This window comes from Poecile atricapillus, chromosome 5, assembly GCF_030490865.1.
Source record: "Poecile atricapillus isolate bPoeAtr1 chromosome 5, bPoeAtr1.hap1, whole genome shotgun sequence".
Lineage (NCBI taxonomy): Eukaryota > Metazoa > Chordata > Aves > Passeriformes > Paridae > Poecile > Poecile atricapillus.
In genome coordinates, this window is record NC_081253.1 from 6,528,561 (window position 1) to 6,547,951 (window position 19,391).

General features: G+C 40.1%; 1 protein-coding gene across 1 annotated transcript in view; it reads right to left on the reverse strand.

Annotated features, from left to right (window-relative positions):
- Positions 1–19,391, reverse strand: part of RAB3GAP1 (RAB3 GTPase activating protein catalytic subunit 1) — a 21,740-nt gene continuing 2,349 nt past the window's right edge. The window contains exons 4-24 of the mRNA XM_058839808.1: positions 18,855–18,987; positions 18,542–18,620; positions 17,755–17,874; positions 17,317–17,482; positions 17,117–17,216; positions 14,679–14,760; positions 14,149–14,217; positions 13,475–13,548; positions 12,684–12,776; positions 11,088–11,257; positions 10,677–10,775; positions 10,190–10,362; positions 9,204–9,258; positions 8,589–8,912; positions 7,361–7,498; positions 5,888–6,115; positions 5,350–5,446; positions 5,156–5,259; positions 4,931–5,046; positions 3,922–4,024; positions 1–1,115 (exon numbers count right to left, since the gene is read on the reverse strand). Of these exons, the coding sequence (XP_058695791.1) occupies positions 879–1,115; positions 3,922–4,024; positions 4,931–5,046; positions 5,156–5,259; positions 5,350–5,446; positions 5,888–6,115; positions 7,361–7,498; positions 8,589–8,912; positions 9,204–9,258; positions 10,190–10,362; positions 10,677–10,775; positions 11,088–11,257; positions 12,684–12,776; positions 13,475–13,548; positions 14,149–14,217; positions 14,679–14,760; positions 17,117–17,216; positions 17,317–17,482; positions 17,755–17,874; positions 18,542–18,620; positions 18,855–18,987 (2,760 nt within the window). The 3' untranslated portion in view covers positions 1–878. The remainder of the gene's footprint in view (positions 1,116–3,921; positions 4,025–4,930; positions 5,047–5,155; positions 5,260–5,349; positions 5,447–5,887; positions 6,116–7,360; positions 7,499–8,588; positions 8,913–9,203; positions 9,259–10,189; positions 10,363–10,676; positions 10,776–11,087; positions 11,258–12,683; positions 12,777–13,474; positions 13,549–14,148; positions 14,218–14,678; positions 14,761–17,116; positions 17,217–17,316; positions 17,483–17,754; positions 17,875–18,541; positions 18,621–18,854; positions 18,988–19,391) is intronic.

A 19,391-nucleotide genomic window follows, 5' to 3' on the forward strand; every position in this document is an offset into this window, starting at 1 on the left:
TACTGAGAGCCAACTGTATGTTCGTATTTATTGAGTAATGTCCACAATACTGTAGCTGTTTGTACATTTGTAAAGTAACTCTGCTCTTCTGCTGATTCTCATTCAAACAGATGAAGGTCACTGTAATGCAACATTGGCACATGTGGGGTGAGGGGCCAGAGGTGACAGAGCTGTCCCCTCCTCTCCCATGGATGACAGGGAGTGCAAGTGAGAGCCTCGATAAACACCAGTGAGTTCCTCACAGTGAAACACCTCTGGGGTGTCATTCCATCCAGCTTTGGCCCTTGCACACAGGGAAGGATATAAAATATCCCAGCCCCTCAGTGATCCACTGCAGGCTGCCAGTCAGACTCACTGTCCACTTAGTTCTGTCTGGGAGAAGTGATGAGATCTGGACAAGCAGGAGACTTCAGCACAAACTAGTGAATAAACTGTACACTTTAAATAAAAATAAGGATAATTCAGAAGCACTTGAAACAGTGATTAACCAGAAAATATGGGGCTCTGTGATTATGATTAGTAATAAATATAAATTACTTAACGTTTATATATATCAATTTAAGCAGACTAACGTGACTTGATAAAGTCTGATCCTGAAGTGTAAAGCAGCACGTTCTGCATGAATTTCAACATCTTTGCACACAGCCCCTTCAGGTCCGTAATTAAGCTAATGCAAGGAAAGGAAAATACGCTCCTTTTGGACAGAGAGTTTAGAGTCCCTCCTGAAGCCATTCCAAACCTCGGAGCTGAGTTGCTCCAGCCGCCTGTCACGGCGGCCGATGCCGGTCCTTGGGAAGCGGCGCTCCGGCTGCAGCGCACGCCAGTCCCCGTGCAGCGCTCCCTGCCCGCAGCAGCGAGTCCCCGGCGCACGGGCCGTGTCAGAAGAAGGTGGTGTCCGCCGAGAAGGCCCCTGCCAGCCGGAAATCCTCGCGGGTCAGCACGCTGTACATGCGCTGCGGCAGCGCCTTGGAGTAGGGGGCGGGCCGGGGCACCGAGGTGCGCAGGATCACCTCCCGGCCCGTGGGCGGGGGGAACTCGGACTGCAGCCCCTGCCTGCGCTCCTCCTGCGAGCCCGAGCGCCGCAGCTCCTCCTCCAGCGGCGGCACGGCGGGCACCTGCGACAGAGCACAGCGACAGTGACAGGGCAGGCTGCTGCCTAACACTGGGACTCAGGAAACTCTTCACAGAGGAGGACAAGAAATGGGAAACACATCGAGAGGCTTTATGTGTACACAGAGCAAAGCACTAATGGGATGCTAGGAAATAAAGCAAACTCAACCAGATGGAAGAACCCTCGTGTGGATGGTGAAGCTCTGCCTAGCTGAAGCTCTGGTGTCTGGCAGTGTGAAGCAAGGGTTGTGCCTGGAGGACACGGCCCCTTCTAAGACAGGGTGCTCTTCTCAGCGCCCTGCAGCTACAGGAGGCCAAGGCAGCCTCCACTTCAAAATCATCGGTGCTGCTAGTGCAGTCCTGACAGTCACCTGCTTTTCAGATTCCAGCACTACTGCAGGATGGGCTTTTCATGGCCAGAGAGCCTTGCTGAAATCACTGCAGAGCGAGTGAGAGCCTGCACAATCCCAACACCTTCTCATTGCCTCAGAGCCAGGCAGCAGCAACACTAATGCCTGGATACTGGAAGAAGGGCTGGCATGCCCAACAAACATTCCCTAATTAATTACATATACCTATGGATACACAAACCCCCACCAATACCCTAACAGGGTCCTTCCTAATTCAAGCATGTACAACTCCACACTGGCACCATCACTGAGGTGTGGCAGAAGCCACTGGTTGCCCCTCGTGGTCCCTTGCTGCTGCCCCTCTGCTCCAGCCCTCCCCCAGCAGCAGGGGGACCCAGCCCTGCAGGCTATGCCACAGAACCCACCAGGGACAATTGCCACGTGTCCCCACGAGAACAGCTGGAGGAAACCAACAGAGACATCTTCCCAGTGCTACCCTTTACACAGTTACCCTGCTTCTTTCAAATATCCGTGTCCAAAAAGTTCCACAGCTTCAGGAAGCACTAAGTGTTGGGAATGCAGGATCCAGTTCGTCACCACCTCCCCCCAAAACATCAACAAACAGTGATGGCAACAAAGAATATAAAAGCATAGCCACATATTTCAGCATCAGAAATCATCAATACTCACTTGAGTAAGTGTTTTTTGTTTGGTTGGGTTTTTTTTCATTTTGAGAGGAGTTTTTTTGGTGTGTTTTTTTTGTTAAACGTTTCTCTTTCTTTTCACTATGCATTATTAGGCTCTAAAAATAAACTGTGAATGCAGAAAAACCATTCTGGAAACACAAAGTTACTTCTACACTCAACATATGAATACCAGTACAAACTAAATCTGGCTCTGCTGCACTACATCTACCAGAAGGATCAGCTCTATGCAGAGAAGATGAGAGGGAAAGGAGGGACAAAGTCGGTTACCTCATCAGAAGATTCAGTCAGCTTGGAAAGGGATGAGAAAAGAACCAGTGATGAAAGACAGAAACAAAGGCAAGTCAGAGGTGACTTACAAGAGGTTAGGAGGAGACTGCAGGTTTAAGAGACATCATGCACTCCAAGAACATGCAATGGCTATCAGAATTTTCCTGAGAAAACTCAAGAACAGAACACATTAGACACAGCTCAGAGAGGACTCCAGGTTCAAAAGGTAATGAACAAAGAACTCATTTCACTTCTATTTACCAAACAGCTCTCTACTGAAATAACTCATGGCAGGTTAAACACTAACTGGGGTTTGTAGCAAGTTGGTTCCTGTCCCACTAGGAAACCTTAATTAACACTGACCAGCTACTAGTGGGAAATACCTGTAACCCTGCTTTAGTTAGCGGTGTTTCAAAACAAAACCCTAGAAATTTGCACACATCCTCTAAGGGTAGAACTGAGATTTGGAAACACACTGCCTCTCTTAAAGAGGCAAGTGCATATGTGTGCATCACTTACAGGGCACAGTCTTGGGCTTTACAGGAGAGTCTGTAAGGGTGGCTGGCTGGGAGGTTCAGATTTGCAAACACATTTTCCCTAGAGACTAGAAGAATAAAAGAAGTGTCCTGGTTTTCATTCCTCAGAATAACCATGGTCTGTTTTCAGAATGGTCCTTTTTTATGCTGAGTTGCAAAATACAGATTATTACAAAAGCAATGATCCCTTTAAAGTGTTTAACACCCAATCACAGCAATTATTTCCAAATGGGATTTTAGGCTGCTACCTTGTTATTACCACTGTAGTTTGATTTAGAAACTCTGATGCTATGCACGGGCGTAATTCTGATAGAAACTGAAGGCTGACTGCAGTCCATGAGGTTTGGAAATCAGTATTTTCAGGCTAATTATTCCAAAGACTGCTTAAGAGAAAAAGGCAACATTTATATCACTATCAGCAAGGGAAGGGTCTCCAGAAAACAGATGCAACACTAGCAAGAGGTAAACTGAATGCAGAAACTGAAAGAGAACTGAAACTTCCTAAGCATGCTGGTTTCCACAGAAGAAATCTCAAGTATTCCAAGCATAAGCCTTAGTTTAGGAAGTTACTCCTTCTAATATATATTATGACCTGTTTCTCTACATTCCTCTGTGAAGCAATCAGCACTTGACCTTGCTGTGATAAGGCAGAATTTTGTCTTGCCTTAACATCATTACTGAAGTTACCATTCACAGTACATAAAGCATTACTGACACCTCTATCTACCCTGCTGGCTTCAACTGTTTAACATCCCAGCTCACTCACTCTTTGGTCTTGCAAGGTTCTGTTACTGCCAAAATCATGTTGAACATCACAGAAAACACCTGAAGCACATTTATGACAATACATGCAGATATGCAGACAAAATACACTGGTGCCGTATGGTAACTCATTGCTTCATTCTGGTTAAATCACAAGTGTCTGCAGCACGACCCAGAGCTCTCTCTTACCCTCTGAGCATTCACAAACAGCTTGTGAATGATGCTGCCAGCGGGTCCTCTTCCTGCACCAACAACTGACACCTCTGGCTGCTCCAGGAGACTGTTTACAAATCTGATGGAACAAATGATTGAAAAGGAAAAAGGAATGGTTAATCCTTGGCCAGATCCAGTGTGCTGAACTACATGAGCTGTTTCCTGTGCCAAGGCCTTCACCAAGCATCATTTGCTCAGGGTGAGAACTGGCAGATTCTCTTGGTTCTCTATTCTAAAAGCTTAAGGAAAAAATTCTCTCTGCTACCTAAGAATGAAGCTCAGGCTCCTAAAGCAGCTGTATAAAATCCACAGGAAAGACTCCATGGTGTTGGCCATGCAGAAGTATTCACACTGACAATTTTCTTTAGCACACAGACATTGTTTTGGTCAGACACCACATCTCTGAGCTCCCAACATGTACTGCACAAATGTCATCTCTCCCTCCCAGCACATCAGCAAGAAGTTAATTTGGGTTGTATAACACATTAGTCATCTTGAGCGGCAAGTAAATAATCTGACAGCAGGTAATGATGCAAGGGAACATTCCTTGTCACCTTCCATTCAGAGCTGCTCAGTGATGTATCACATCAGCAAGAAGACAAGAATAAGAAAACTGTGGAAGGGGCTATTTCATTCCATAATATTTATAAAAAATACTAAATTTCTAGTCCTAATTCTACTGTTCTGGTAACAGTTCATCAAATATACCTTTTATATACACAAAAAAAAATTAGCCCCCAGTACTGTCAAGATAAAAACAAATTTATTAAAAAACCCTGGATCAAATGTCTCCAAAGAGATGCTTAATTGGAGGAGCACCCACACACATCATCTCTAGACAGTCTAGTGACAGGGATACCCAAATATGATTCCTAAGTACTTCTTTATTGTCACCACTGTCCTAAGTTTTCAAAGTACAAACAAGGGCATCAGAGGAAAAAGAAAAAAAAAACACAGTGAAAAATAATTCAAAAAAACAAGTCACCTTTGTAGATCTTCCTTCTCTTCTTCATTTTCACATTTCTCTACCCCAAATTTTGCTTTGAGAGACCTTGCCCTGGCAATGATGGCTTCCACACTCATAATCTGAGCGATTATTTCCTGCAAGAGTTTAATAAAAGAGTACATTAAAAAGATGTTATTTTAACATTGACATGAACAGTGCAAAAGTCTATCAGGTTTTCAGCCCCAGCCACTACAAAAGCCTTACTTCCAACTTCTTGTCCTCTGGACTGGGAAAACGTAGCACTTTGCTGGAATGGGATATTATCTGCTTAATAATCTTCTTAACTGAAGATATATCTTCTAGTGCTTCTATTATAAGGAAAGAAACGAAAGTTGTAATTACTGACTTCATCACTGTTCCCCCTTAAATATCTTAACAATTTATTAAACATTATTTACCTTCCTCCTTTACCTTGAGTACAGCTGCATGGATGATGCAAGGCAGAAGATGCCTCGCAAGGTCAGCTGGTTTTTGAACTGCAAGGTAATGAAGCACCTGCAACATTAAAAAATTTAGTATTTTAGTGATCAAAACTACTTCCCAAAAATTAGGTTATCTGGGAAAGATAAATTCACAAGAATGGAACACCACTGTAAGACAGGACTTGAGAGGCAGTTTTACATGAATCCTCCCAACAGGTTAGAATTAAACTAAAAGTAACTGTAAAGTGTTCCTAACACATATGCAGGTAAAAATCTGGTTTATTTTCTAATAATTCAAAGAAGTACCTAAGTAACATTGGGTACTTTTGGGTACTTCCAACACCCTTCTGTACAGCAGCAGGAATTTTCAATCAACCAAGGCCACACAGGAAATAGTTCAGTAACCCCAAGGACACAGTGCAAGGAGCTGCCAGTGTCAAAATGCTGCAGGGGGAGGAAGGAGGGGCTGCAGGGAGCATCACAGCCAGACTGGCACCAGCCCCAGAACTTTCACCTTCTCAGCCTCCCTGGTGTCATCAAAAAGCCTCTTCTGCCTCCGTGCTGGGACAGGCTTTGCTGTTTCCCAGGCCTCCACCCACATGTTGCTGGGAATCTTCATCCGAGCGCTCAGCTCGCCCCTAATGACTTTATTCCCCTTCTCATCAACCACTTCCTCCTCGATGTAGTCCCGAGGCGAGTACCACCTCACAAAGTCCTCCAGACAACAGCCAGGATTAGCTGCCTGCAGGGAGAAGAAGACAGAAAATTTATTCCTAAAAATCCTATAAAAACATCACAGCCTGGGTAGGAGGGCAATGTGGTTTAGTGGGCAGAGCACAGAGTAAGAGACAAAATTCAGGAAATTCTTCTGTCCGCAGCCAACAAAGTGTACAGTAAGATAGAGGGAATAAAGCATAAACCAAGACAATGGCAAGGAGTAAAACCCACATCAGTAGCAACAACAACAACAAAAAAAATCACCTTCTCATCACCCACTTTATGTACATTCATTACATTCATCAGTTATTTCAGGCAAGCTCAAGTTCATACTGTTAAGACTCTACCTGGCACCTGCCACGTGCAATAAATAGGAATTTTCACTAAGCTTATCCCATTAAAGACTAAAAGAATCAGTGGGCTGCCTAAGTATGTTTTCAGCACTGACTTTGCATCTTTTAACATACCAGTGACAAAATTCACCATTTCTTACTCTTTTAAAAGGAATTTTCAAGAAGTATCTTCCCCTAACAAAAATAACTTCATTTTTCATAGATGCAGTATCACTACAATTAAATACATCCATGGGTCCAGAACGTAAAAGGAATCCCAGTTTTCTATTTGATATACCTATGAAGAGTGTACTTGTTCTTCCAGTTATAGTTCTTTGTTTTTATTTGGAGACTTTAGATTACTTGCACCATATAAATAAAATTTCTACATATATCTAATATGCCATGAGTCACTGTTAATAAACTGATTAGTTGTATTATAAATACTCTAACTGTATATGCACTTTTACCATAAACACTGCAATAATTAAAAAGATATTTATGGCTATTTCATTACAGAATCTCCAATCTTTTTAGCGTTGAGCTCCTTTGATGACAGCAGTGGATGTGCTCTTAGCTCCCTCTGCAGAGCTCAGACAAGAATGGAAACCCAAAACCACAGTCCAGTCCCAACCTGATGAATGACTGTTTTAATTCACAATTGATCAATTGTATGTTTGATGTGTTTTTTACCTTCCCACAGACGTGGTGTAAATTTACTAGGATGTTACAGTGTAACAGACCACATCCTCACAGATTTTTAAATGTGCCAAGAGTTTTCACAATAGGTTTTTATTTTCAACTTGAAACTAATTGAAAACTGTTTTGTGGAGCAAAAGGACTTAAGAAACCTACAGAGCTGTGGAACAGAAGCAAGAGGGATAGTTTAATTAAGAAGAAAGCAGTTGAATTTCACAGACACATCCAAGCAGTGCTACCTTGAAGGACTCCATGTCTGAGAGCAGGCAGGCGCTCTGCATGCGCGCCCGCAGGTGAGCACCCTCTGCAGATGTCCCCAGCTTTGCCAGCACCTCTGACTGCTCCTCCAGCAGGTCTTCAGTCATGGGGGCCGGCTCCTGGGACAGGGAAACACACAGGGTTACAAACAACCTCTCCTGGACTCAGCCCAGAGCAAGGGAGGAGAAGCAGGAAGCTCCCTCCCACCACAAGTTCATTCTGCTTCGTTTGTACTCAAAGGAAATTATCATAACTTTCTACTGCTTAAACAGTTCAGCCTCAAGTTGTGCAACTGAAGAGGACACTAACAAAGAAACTAGACAGAAAATAACCTGTGAATGAGGTAACAACATAAAGATATATTGCTAAAATGCCAAAATCCAAATGAAATCCAGGAAGTGTTTGAATGGTACAATTTTGCTGAGATGCATGAAAATTTACCCAAAGCAATGCAGAATTTTTGCTGTTGATACTGTCAGCACATAATTAATTGAGAACATTTTGTCTGACTTCTCTCTGCTCATACATTTTACCCAAGCAAAGCAACATTAATTAGAAATAATTTCTCTCAGGAGAATGAAAACCACTGTATTCTTCATGCATGGTTGATTTCAAACTACTTTCTGTAACAGCACCACTTCCTATTTCATCCCTGGTCACTCTACAGGAAAGCCTGTTGATGTCAGGTAACATTTCTAGTTCTTTGATGATAAACCTGCTTTAGAGAATAGCACCAAACCAAATTACTATGGCCTTTTAGATGTGAGTTGAGAAATTATAAAAAAAACAAGTACAGCAGCAACTGATCCAGTACTATGTGCAAAGTCAGGCAGAAATCCCCGTGGTGCAAGAACCACAGCAGTTCATATTTTATAGAAAACAAAGTAAGGAGGGGATGAAAGATGCCTCAAGAACGGAAAATAAAAAGAACCCCAAATTTAAGGTAAGCAAGGAAGTTCTTGTTTAAAAATATTATTTGGAGTGAAATTTGGTATGGACACTCACTCTCAAATAAAACAAAGAGTGTGTGAGATTAACAGCCTAATTAAATTTTAAAGACTAAAACCAAAGTCTTAGGTCAAAAACATTCAGCAATTTTAACAAGAGACAAGGCTGTAACCTGCAAACTATTCACAGTTTCACAGTCCCAGGTATGAGCCACAGTCTGTGTATTCTATTGCACATTTGGCTCAGCTCCTGCTCCCTCACCTGTGTTATTGGAACATAGAGAGGCTCTCCTGGATGCAGCAGCATCAGTTTTCCATGTGGATGCAAACGACCTTCTGGTTTTAAGTTTACAGACTCCTTTGCTCCTTTCTTGCCATTTTCCTGTCCATTTCCTTTAAGATCTTCTGTGTCACTGAGACATTCAAAAAATTCCTCTTCACTGTCACTCCACGATTCCCAGGACTTGCCAAATTCTTTTTCCTTGTCAGGGTTATCACCAGAAGCACCACCAGGTGAACGATCAGATGCGCTTCCCCTTTTCCCTTCATCTCTTGCTTTCTTCCTTTCAATGCAACAATTTAGCATCTAATTTAACAAGTTAAAAGACCAAAAGAAAAACATCCTTCAGCATGATTCCCCTTATGGAGACAGTCATACAGAAAAACTTGTAGAAACACTGAAAAGATCTTACAAATCTACAAGATAACAATTCCTCTGAATTTGTTGCTATAACAAAATTTTTCCTGAAGAAATGAATTCCACACCCAAAAACCACAAGCACAGCTAAATCTACAAAACAACATGTTTAGACAGTAATTGATATAACTTTGACAGTTTCCTTAGGAGAAAAATCATTCTTAAATTTGGGATATTTACCTGAAGTTTCTGATGCAGTAAACAACATCTCAGATCTGGAGAGCCATTAGCTAATCTAACAAAAGGCAGAAGTGTAACCATTATCAATTATAAAGTTGAATCTTTCACATACATGTGATCTTAGATCACATGAAATCTAAAACAGGGACCAATACCCACATTGAACCCACCTCCACAATTTCAACTACACAGCTCTTCTATTGTCTCAGTAGACAAGTCCAAAATTTAAATTACATGTATTTCCCAGAGGTAATTTAAGGCACTTAGAGGTCATTCACACTAGTGTGAAGCACCTTGCATTTCCTGGTCAGTTTTCCAATTGCAAGCTGAAAAGATAACTGCTTTCAAACAGGAATTAAGCATCTTTGACTATACTTTTAAAACTGCAGTGATTCAGTGGAGTGAGTCACTACTATACATTTCAGCTTCTATTTTATCTGCTAGTGTAACCATTTCAAAGTACAAACTAGTGATTAAATGGCCAGTCTGTCACATTAACAAGAACCTCAAAGCCCAAACAAAACACCCCAACCCTAAAAGCAGGGTACATTATTGCTGTACTTTATCTTGAGAGAGCCCTTGGTTTGGTCTGCCCAAAGCTCTGCTGCAGCAGACAGAACCTGGAAGGTTCTGGAATACCTGGAATACCTAAGAAGGCCATTGCACCAGCAGGACCTTGGAACAGCTCCCTTAGAAGAGAGGTGAAACTACACCACAGTAGGTTTCTTTTCCCTGACCCTCATTCACACAGTGGAGTGTCTAAGCTGAGCTTCCCCAGGCATCTTGAAGTTTTCAAAGGAGGGCACAGATGCTTTTCCCTACTCCCTCCCCTTTCTTGCACTAAGGAAGTAGAGTAATAAAAACAGAGATAGCATCTGCAATTAGAAAAACCCAAAACTGTATGTTTCAGAGTCATAGTGACCCCACTCAGTTCTTGGAACAAAGAACATTTTCTATGACCAAGGAACAACAACAACAAGTCTTACCCTGGAATAAGGTAGTTGTTCTCCCATCTGTAACGCATTTCCAGCACAAACTCTTGCCAAAGATGTGCCACTCCTTTGACTCCTCCATGGTAGAAGTTTATCATACAAAGACATAAAGCTAATTTATATGTCAGACTGTCAGATGGAGCAGACTTAAACTGACTGAAGAGATTCTAGGGAAGAAATAAAAGAAAGCAAGAAATACAGAAACAATGGCATTGTTTTCTAAAACCATGTGATCTCTTTCCTGTTTGTCAATAACCAGCAACATTTTAAGCTTAGAAGATAACAAAAACTACAAGCTTTGGAAGAAAAAAAAGAATTAGAAGGAAACAGAAACCATCACTTTTTCTGCCGAGAGATTTCACAAAGGTAAATTCCTCTTTCCAAAATCTAAGAATTTCAAGATGTAGGGCAAGCACAGCAAAGTCTGTATAAACACACACTCAAAATTGCTTTTTCTCTTGTGTGACTCAACAAAACTTACATAATCTTCATTCTCTGGAGGAGGATTGTTTCCTGCTGAAGTGCTGGCTCTGTTTTCAAATACATCTGCAAGTTTGTCAGCAGCATCAGGAAATAAGAACTTGAAGAGAAAAAAATTAACCTTCCATCAGTATGGTTTTACTGCCTTTCCCACTTTCTCCATAAAGCTACTGCTGGCTTCATACCAGCAACCCCTATAATTAAAATTGTTAGCAGAGTTCAGAGGTCAGTTTTAGCCCACTTATAGTACACACACTTGTAACAACTTGGGCTGTTCCAAGCTGATAAATGCAATTCAAATACTGGAACTGACATCAGATATTTTTACATCTGCCATAGGCTCTAAACCAAATGCATCAGTGCATGAAGTCCATTTGTTCTCTGAATCCGTGTGCAGGGACAGCTCACTCACCAGGAGAATGGTGTTCAGCACATCATTGTTCAAAGGAGACTCATCCACACCTCTGTGCTTGCGGATCTTTTTCTTGGCACTGTGAACCATATTGGTGACTGATAATTTGGGGATTGGGACTGGTGCTGGCTCTGTGAGCTTCGACAGTGCGTGGGTGATATCAGCAACCTCTAGCAAATAAAATAAAAGCAATTAGAACAACATTTTTAAAACCCCTAACATTACATCATGTCTCTTCAAAAGTTCACCTGTCTTAATCAGCCTATTTACCTTATATTGATATTTAACCCTTGTGAACCAGAGCTACACCTCTGTGGGCAGGTTCCATGCCTGACATTCACTGTTCTTAGCAAATACAAGCAGCAGCAGGAGGTCACAAATGAGTCACAGACTGCCCTTGATTCAATTCACCAAATAAAGTCTAGACTGAGCTGGCTGCAGGTAGTGCCTGCTGCAGCAGCACTGCTACTGCAGAGTTACCAACAGAGTATCCCAAAAGCCTGCTGAAGACTCAACTGTTTAAACCCTGTTTATACATTATACTAATAAACACACTGCAGGTGACAGAGACTGCTCCAGCACATGCTAAGGCTTTAGATAAATCTTAAATAAATTCTGTATTAATCACTAGGCTCACACAGTGTTAGCACAATTTTGTTTTAGAGTCTTCAGGTAAACTCAAATCAAAAGACTGGTTTTTTTTTTCCAAGCTGCTGCTGGTAAACTTTAGAATGTTTCTTACAATAAACTGAATTAATACTGTTATAAGGAGAGCTGACAAATTTAAGTGTCAAACTTAAGTGTTAATTAGCAGCAGCAGCCTGAAAAAGCCCATCTTGGCAAGATAAGAAAGACTAAAGAAACTGCACTATAAGTAATGCACTATAAGTAATAAACACCCTCCTCAGTCTAACACCTTTTTAAGCTCACTAGCAAGCCCCTTCCAAACTAAGATCAGGAATACCCAAGGAAAATACATTGATACAGGCCATATTTGGAGGGAAGAACAGGTGACAAGCAGCAAGAAGGCAATTTTCACTATATACAGCAAGAAAAGCCAAGGACAGGGACAGAGACATCAAAATGATGGCACTATTTATATAGTTGGGATAAAGCCTGACTTGCTGATCAGATAATTTGGGAAGTTTTTATTTTCCTTTTTCCTAAAAAGTTCTTAAAATGGAGAGGATGAGAGCAAAGCCTTTCAAACAGATTAAAGACTCTTTAAATTGGTTGTTAACATGTACTACAGAGTACATCAAAAAAGGAGAAAGAAGTGCAAAAAGCAAAAATACATAAAACTATACAGACAAATCTCATGCATCCTATAACCAACTCTTGTACACTGCAGTCACATTTTAAGCTTTTATATTCCTGCAAAAGGAAACAGCCACAACCATAACAGGAGTGATTGTTCCTCTGGGACTCTGAGAACTAGAATTCATGAGAAATTTCACCAGAAATTTGGCCTGAAAATTCCCAGGAGTATTACAGAGAATGTAGAAGTTATAAATATCAGTCAAGGGTACGGGGGAGGTAAACTATCACAAAAGAGTTAAATACAAATAACTCAAATCAACTGGATTTTAGTTTTACCTTTTCCTTCCTCATCAAATGCAGACCTTCCAAGTATCTCATCCGTTGACTCTTTTCGACGGCAAAGCTTGAAGAACTCAGTGAGGAAATCACCTGTAAGAGGAACAAAGCTTCTGAACTCAACCAAACATCTCACTGAACAATGAGCCAGCACTCCAAATTATGCCCCAAGGACAGTAATTTTTATCTTTTCTTCCGAAAGAACATCTGGTAATTTGTTCTGAAGCCCAAATATCTTAAACCACATAATTAAAGCTTAGGTAAATGCACTCCCAGTCAGCTCTTGGCCACCTCTCCAGAACACAGCTCTGTCTGCAGTTTAATTCACCCAAAGCAAGACAAAACTTGGAAAGTTTTGAAGCCCTTTTCCCCACAAGCTCGAAGACAAGGACAGAAAGGGAAGTAGAGCTCTCCAGAAGTATTAATCCTCCCTATCATACAGGCTGGTTGAGCTAAGGAGATGGATACATGCAAAAGACACTTAATAAAATGGGAAGATTCTAGAAAAACTAAATTTTCTCAGAACACAGAGAAAATTCTTATTCTCTGGAACCTGGTGAAATAAGAACAGCAATGAATTTCACCATACACAGAATAAACTACAACGGGAACTTATGTATTAGCAAAGCTTGTGTTCTTGAAAAAGAAGCCCAAAATACTGTTCACTCAAAAAAATAAGGGGAGTAAGCAAACAGAGGCCATCAAGTAATCAACAATTCAACCCTAACTTCATAACTTAATAGTTTTAGTTTAAAAGCTGCAAAAGAAGACAAGAAATTCTGATGTCTTACCCAATAGACACTGAGGGTTATCTGCTTTTCTAACTCTCACAGACCACTGGGGTGCTTGAAGTGGATCCAGGTCGCTTGAGGTTAAAAAAAAAAATTTAAAAAAGGAAAAGAAAAAAAGAAAAGAAGAAAAGAAGAAAAGAAAACCAACTGCCACTGTAAGTATTGGAAAGATGAGAATCATTCTCAATAAATGTCATGTCATAACCACTGAGGTCACCACATTACACAGGAGAACACAAACACTGAAATTCAAGCAAGAATCCCTGTTCTCATGTATGTGCATGACATGAACAAGAAACACTTCCTCCTCTTTAGCAGAAAACCTGGATCACAGATATTGGGAGAGGGATATCAAGCAGTGAATTCTTTTTACCTTCCATTCTCCACTATCATCTTTTCCAGGAAATACATGATACACAAAATTTTCAAGTCTAACATGAGAATATGCTCAAAACCAGGGGTTTGTGTTCTGTTGAGATTACAACAGAATAATATTTTCTCACAGAAATGCATTTCAAAAGTGTTTTCCCAAATCAGATGTTCTATCAGCTGACATTAGCATTCCTCAAAATGGGTTCTTTCTCACATGCAAAGCCACACACTATTTGAGATGACACTAAAATGCAGCAATGAGCAAAAAAAGCACTTATTTGCAACTCAGAGAAGATACTTACGAATAAACATCGTTGTCAACAATTATCCCTTCTGCAAGGTGAGGCCACGTTGTAGCTAAATGCAGCTCACTGAAACAAAACAAGATTTGAGTCTTTCAGTGATAGCAGTGTTCCCTCCATCACAGTTCATGTTGTGCTAGCTCATATTTGATTCCCTCTATGTATTTTGTTCTCCAGTAAGTATTCTTACTGCATACATGAGAGCAAGTCCAACCCTTGAACAAAAGCACATCATTTTTAAGGTTCATCTTGAGGTACATCTCAATGATTTCAGAGATAAATGGGGTACTGCAGAAGTTTATAGTAAAAGCCATATGAGCTTGAACTCTGAATATCATCAGACAATTTTACAAATGGTGTTATTTGCTATTAAACCATTACCCTTCACAGATGTTTCTGATGTACTTGAATAATTAAGTATCTGTTAGACACCCTAAGTGGTAGGTAGGCAACGCTAAGATTTGAAATAACACACCTTTAAGTCCTCCATTAAGGAAGTTATAAAACAGTTTTCTGAGCTCTTCTCTTACCTAATAGGATCTTCACAGGCACCAAATGGTAACTTCCCAAATTCCAAGCCTCCAACTTCTCCCCCAACTAGAGCATCTATATCTGGAGAAAAATCGACACATTTTCCATAAAGAATTTGTGGAACTTTTGAAGCAGCATTCACTTCACTGCAAAGACTGTAACTTGCAGGATGACCAGAGAAGAGCTGAGCAGTTAAGGTGACTGAGCTAGAAGACAATCCTAACATACAGTCAGACTAATTGCTTCCAACAGAAACTGGGAAGTAACCATGAAACAGGACATTCAAAGGGACAGATAAAATTCTTGTCATTCATGCTGAGGGAAGGTTATTCCCTTCATACAGGCAATGATGATAACTATAAAGACAGCTATGAAGATTCAATGTTGGCACAAGAACAGACACAAAAGTGCCATAAAAATACTTGGGCAGGAAATTAGTTCCAAGCAGAAAATAAAGACTCTGGAAGAGCAACTCTGCAGGGTGAAAAAAATAACTACTTTAAAAAGCTGACAATTTTATCAAAAGAGGACTTAATCAAATGATCTTGGGGATTCCCTGTAGTCCCAAGTACTTAGAGATGTCTCCCAGCACCCTCAGGCACTTTCCATGTTGTAACCATCAAATACATAAACCAAAACCAGACAGCCTCCACTGAACAAAAATTAAAGTGGGTAATAATAATAATAATGAACTGTAATGCCATTATAATAATGCTGCTACAGCTTCTGATCTGCAATTTTAACTGCATCTGGCAAACTGTTTACAAACAAAACAAGTGAGGTATTAGCACAGATAAAGTGTCTGGATAACTTAATTATATAATTTCTTCTGCAGAGAAGATAAAAGACATTTAAATTCTTTGGTTTTATTTGAGAAGAGCTAATTGAATTACAGTATATAAGTTACAGGTCTAGTTCTTCCCAGTGAACATAAAACCACAACTGCACCTAGCAATAGCAGTAAAACTCAACCTCTGTCCATCTCCAGTTTCTGCAACACACTTTGACACCAGCTCCCTTAACCATAATACTACTACTAAAGGAGAGGAATTTATTCAAACTGTTCCAATCAAGAAATATGATCAGAGTGATACAACTCATCCATGACAAACCTGAGATCCTGACTTAATGAATAACTACAGCAAGGCAGATAGACTACATGAAATAGATATTGTGTCTGCAGAAACAATAAAAAGATAAAATCTGTAGAATACATTTCCCATGTTCTACTTAGGTAAACTTGATTAACCAGAGAGGAACTATCATTTAAAACAGCACTGATTTTCTATAATAAGCAGGACTCACTTTAAACTTATGTTCAACACACATTCCTTAGCTACAGAGCAAAGTATCCATAAGTATCAACCTCACTGCACACTTCTTCAAAACATAGGATTTTGATTAGTGTACTTTTTTAAGCAAAGGAAAGCCAAATAATTAGATAACCAAGGCCACATGGGCTCTGTCTCTTCAATGTACAATACCTCAAGCTTATTATGTAAAACTGCTACCAAGAAAAGAACTTGGGCATTTTAACTGTTCCACCACCTTTTACCTATAACATCATATCACTAATAAAATGTTAAGGAGGAACTAATATCTACCTTTTTCCTATAGGTTTGTTTACCTTTGAGAAGTTTATAATTTATTTTCTGACACTACCTATATAGAAATAAGTTCTGTTAAAAACAAATCCTTGATACTCAAGGAAGACAGCACCACCATCAAGCAACAATATGAGATTATTTCGAGAGTACTAAATGAGTAACTACCTCTGTTTTTCCTAAACAGCATCACTAAGGCATAAACTTATCAAGGCTGCTCTATATACTTTAAATTCAAGACTATATATTATTTCTCCCCTTCATGCAAGGATACTGGAACGAAAGACTCGATTAGAAATTCCTCCTGCATTAAATTTAGTACTGTATCAACAATAAAGATCCAAACCTTTACCTCAGGTGAGGTCCACATAGTATTTTCTGCTTTTCTCACTGTTAATACACTTAAACCATGAAGTATCAAAATAATTGTTTATGGAAACAATTGACAAAAACTTCCCACAAAGCATTAGCATCTACTAGAATCTGAATCTAAACATTTCCTCAAGAAATTCAGGGCAGAATTCTTCACAGATTCAGTCACCCTTTTCATTCCACATAGATACCACCATTTTAGAAATATCACTGTATTTCTAAATGCTGACTAACTCATGTTTCCAGGCATAGACCTACCCAAAACAACTGTTCCAGCCATGAGCTACAACCTGAGAGCAGCTTTAAGCTGGCTCCCCCATCATACAGAGTGGGATTGGACTGAAGCCTTTCTTAGTAAAGGAGAAAATGTTTGAATTCTTCTGGCAAGATACACAAATATTTTCTTTAGCATTGACTGGGTTGTCTGAAAATGAGTTATTCTGAGGACACAAGTCTCCTACCTGGTGGCTGCTGTGGCCAGAAGTACTGCTGCCAGTCCTGGAGCACAAAGGTAAGCCGAATAGCTATGCTAACTGGAGGCAGTGGTGTTAAAGGGCAGCCCTTCAAAATATCAGAGAACAAATGCAATGTAAAGAGTAAATCCTCTCAAACACTCTAGGGATTGAACATAAATTATATATAACATCAGTTTTATACTTACAATCTTGGTTTTGAAGATGTCCAGCAGGCCTGATAAATGGGTGTACTGGCTGGGCACCTTGCGCAGATGAACCATCTCAAAGTCCGTGCGAACGCCCGGGCCCTGGCACTCCCCGACGTACATCCGGCGCCACTTGTGATGGATTTGCACAAACAGTGGCACCTGACTATAAACCAGGAATACTTCAGATTATTTCTCTTGCTGTCTTGTAGTCTCTAAATCTAGCCTTCAAGGTTTTTAAATAATAATGAAAATAAACAAAACATCAGTTCTATCTTTATACGTGGGAATTACTTTTTAATCCTTCTCTAACAATATATCAGTGCAAATACAAAAAGCTTTTAATGTGTTTTGCTAACATGTTAATGTTTTTTCCTCACAAATGCAGTATGCTGGAGTTTTACCTGAACATGTAAAAAGGTTTATGCTTTCACCTACCAGCCAGTGTTGCCCAGTGCAATGGAAACAGAACTCAGCAAGAGGTTACACTTGGATTCACTAACAACAGCATCGTTATTTGCAGCTGGAGCAATAACCACAAACTCACGTAAGCCGTACCTTGAGAGAAAAAGAGGAAAAAAAGCACACTTCTAGTCTCTGGCAAGCCAGCTGAAACACAATTTTTCAAAAATATTGCGACCTAGAGAGCCTATCTGTCACCAACAGATTGTGGAATCTGTTAATTTGATGAAAGTATCTCTTTTATTTTTAGAGAGGTCAAGAACTGAGGGGGCATGGAGTGCTGCAGATCCTGAAATCACAAACTAACTGAGCTTAACAGCATACCAACACTGTAATGCGTTTGACTGGGAGGACTTCCAGGTCCAACAGTGCTGAGGTTTTCTAGTTTATATTAATAACATCTGAAACTATTAATACATAAAACAAATCTCTCTAGGAGCAATGCTATTATATGCATTACTAGGAATATAGTTGTTTCTTCAGGTGGTGCAGCTTTCCTTTTTAAGAATGTACATAAGTATTACATATATAAAAGCCTGGTTAATATATGAAATTGAGACAAATATTTGGGGGAGAAAAAATCCAAATATAAGAGAGGCCCACTATGGGAGCCTTTTTTTGCACTCCTTTCTTGTGTCTAGTATAAAGAATCATTTTACTTAAGCTTTAACTTTTAATTGAAAAATCAAATTTACAACTGATTGTGCCAGATTTTCCACCTGCTCTGCCCATTTGCAGTAGAGATGAATGGCAGCACACATACCATCTCACCAGACAGTGGGCCCGAGGAGGAAAGTCATTGTTGATGCACAGCAAGTCCTGCATTGGCAGAGGGAGGGCATCTGTGACAAAAATTGATACATAATCAATGTATCATCACATCCATCCAGCTCACTTACAATTGCCTTGTATCAGCACTGTGAGAATGCAAAGCAAACTAAAAGCAGAAATGTCAGATCACACTCATCAGACCTCAGAAAATCCCACACAGATGCAAATCAGCACACTGTGGACTCCACATTCTGACACTGTCTTCTGTCATTATCCTTAAACTATGGAAGGGAACTATCAGGTACCTTCTCCCAGCTCTTCCTTCCCATCTTTGTCACTGGGTTCTTGTACAAGATAATGATGGGTAACTGAGAATTTGAAGTCTGCAAATGAAATTTCATCCGATTTCTCTTCCCATGTTCCTGTGGTAAATATACCCTGCATATAAAAAAAGAAGATATTATCTCATAAATTTAGGTTAACATTCATTAGTCTTTAAAAGTATATTGCCTATGTGATCAGTAATGTTTATTCATGGGTTTCTACTGCCTAATGGCTCAGTATGATGTAATTCCAAAAAGCAATTCTCAAAGCTCTTCATTATAAAGGTAGCTGGCTGCTAAAGTCCATGTTGCCAATAATCACATTCATTCCAAAAATCAAGTATCATCTTGCTGTCTTCAGAACTATATAGCAATAAGGATTTGCATCCTCCCATATGCAACTGCACTTCTGAAGATATGCACCCTCAACTTCACCCAGAGACAGAAGTTTCCCACCTAGGATTCTATCTATATCTAAACCATTCCATGAAAATATTACCTGGATATTTACTTTCACCA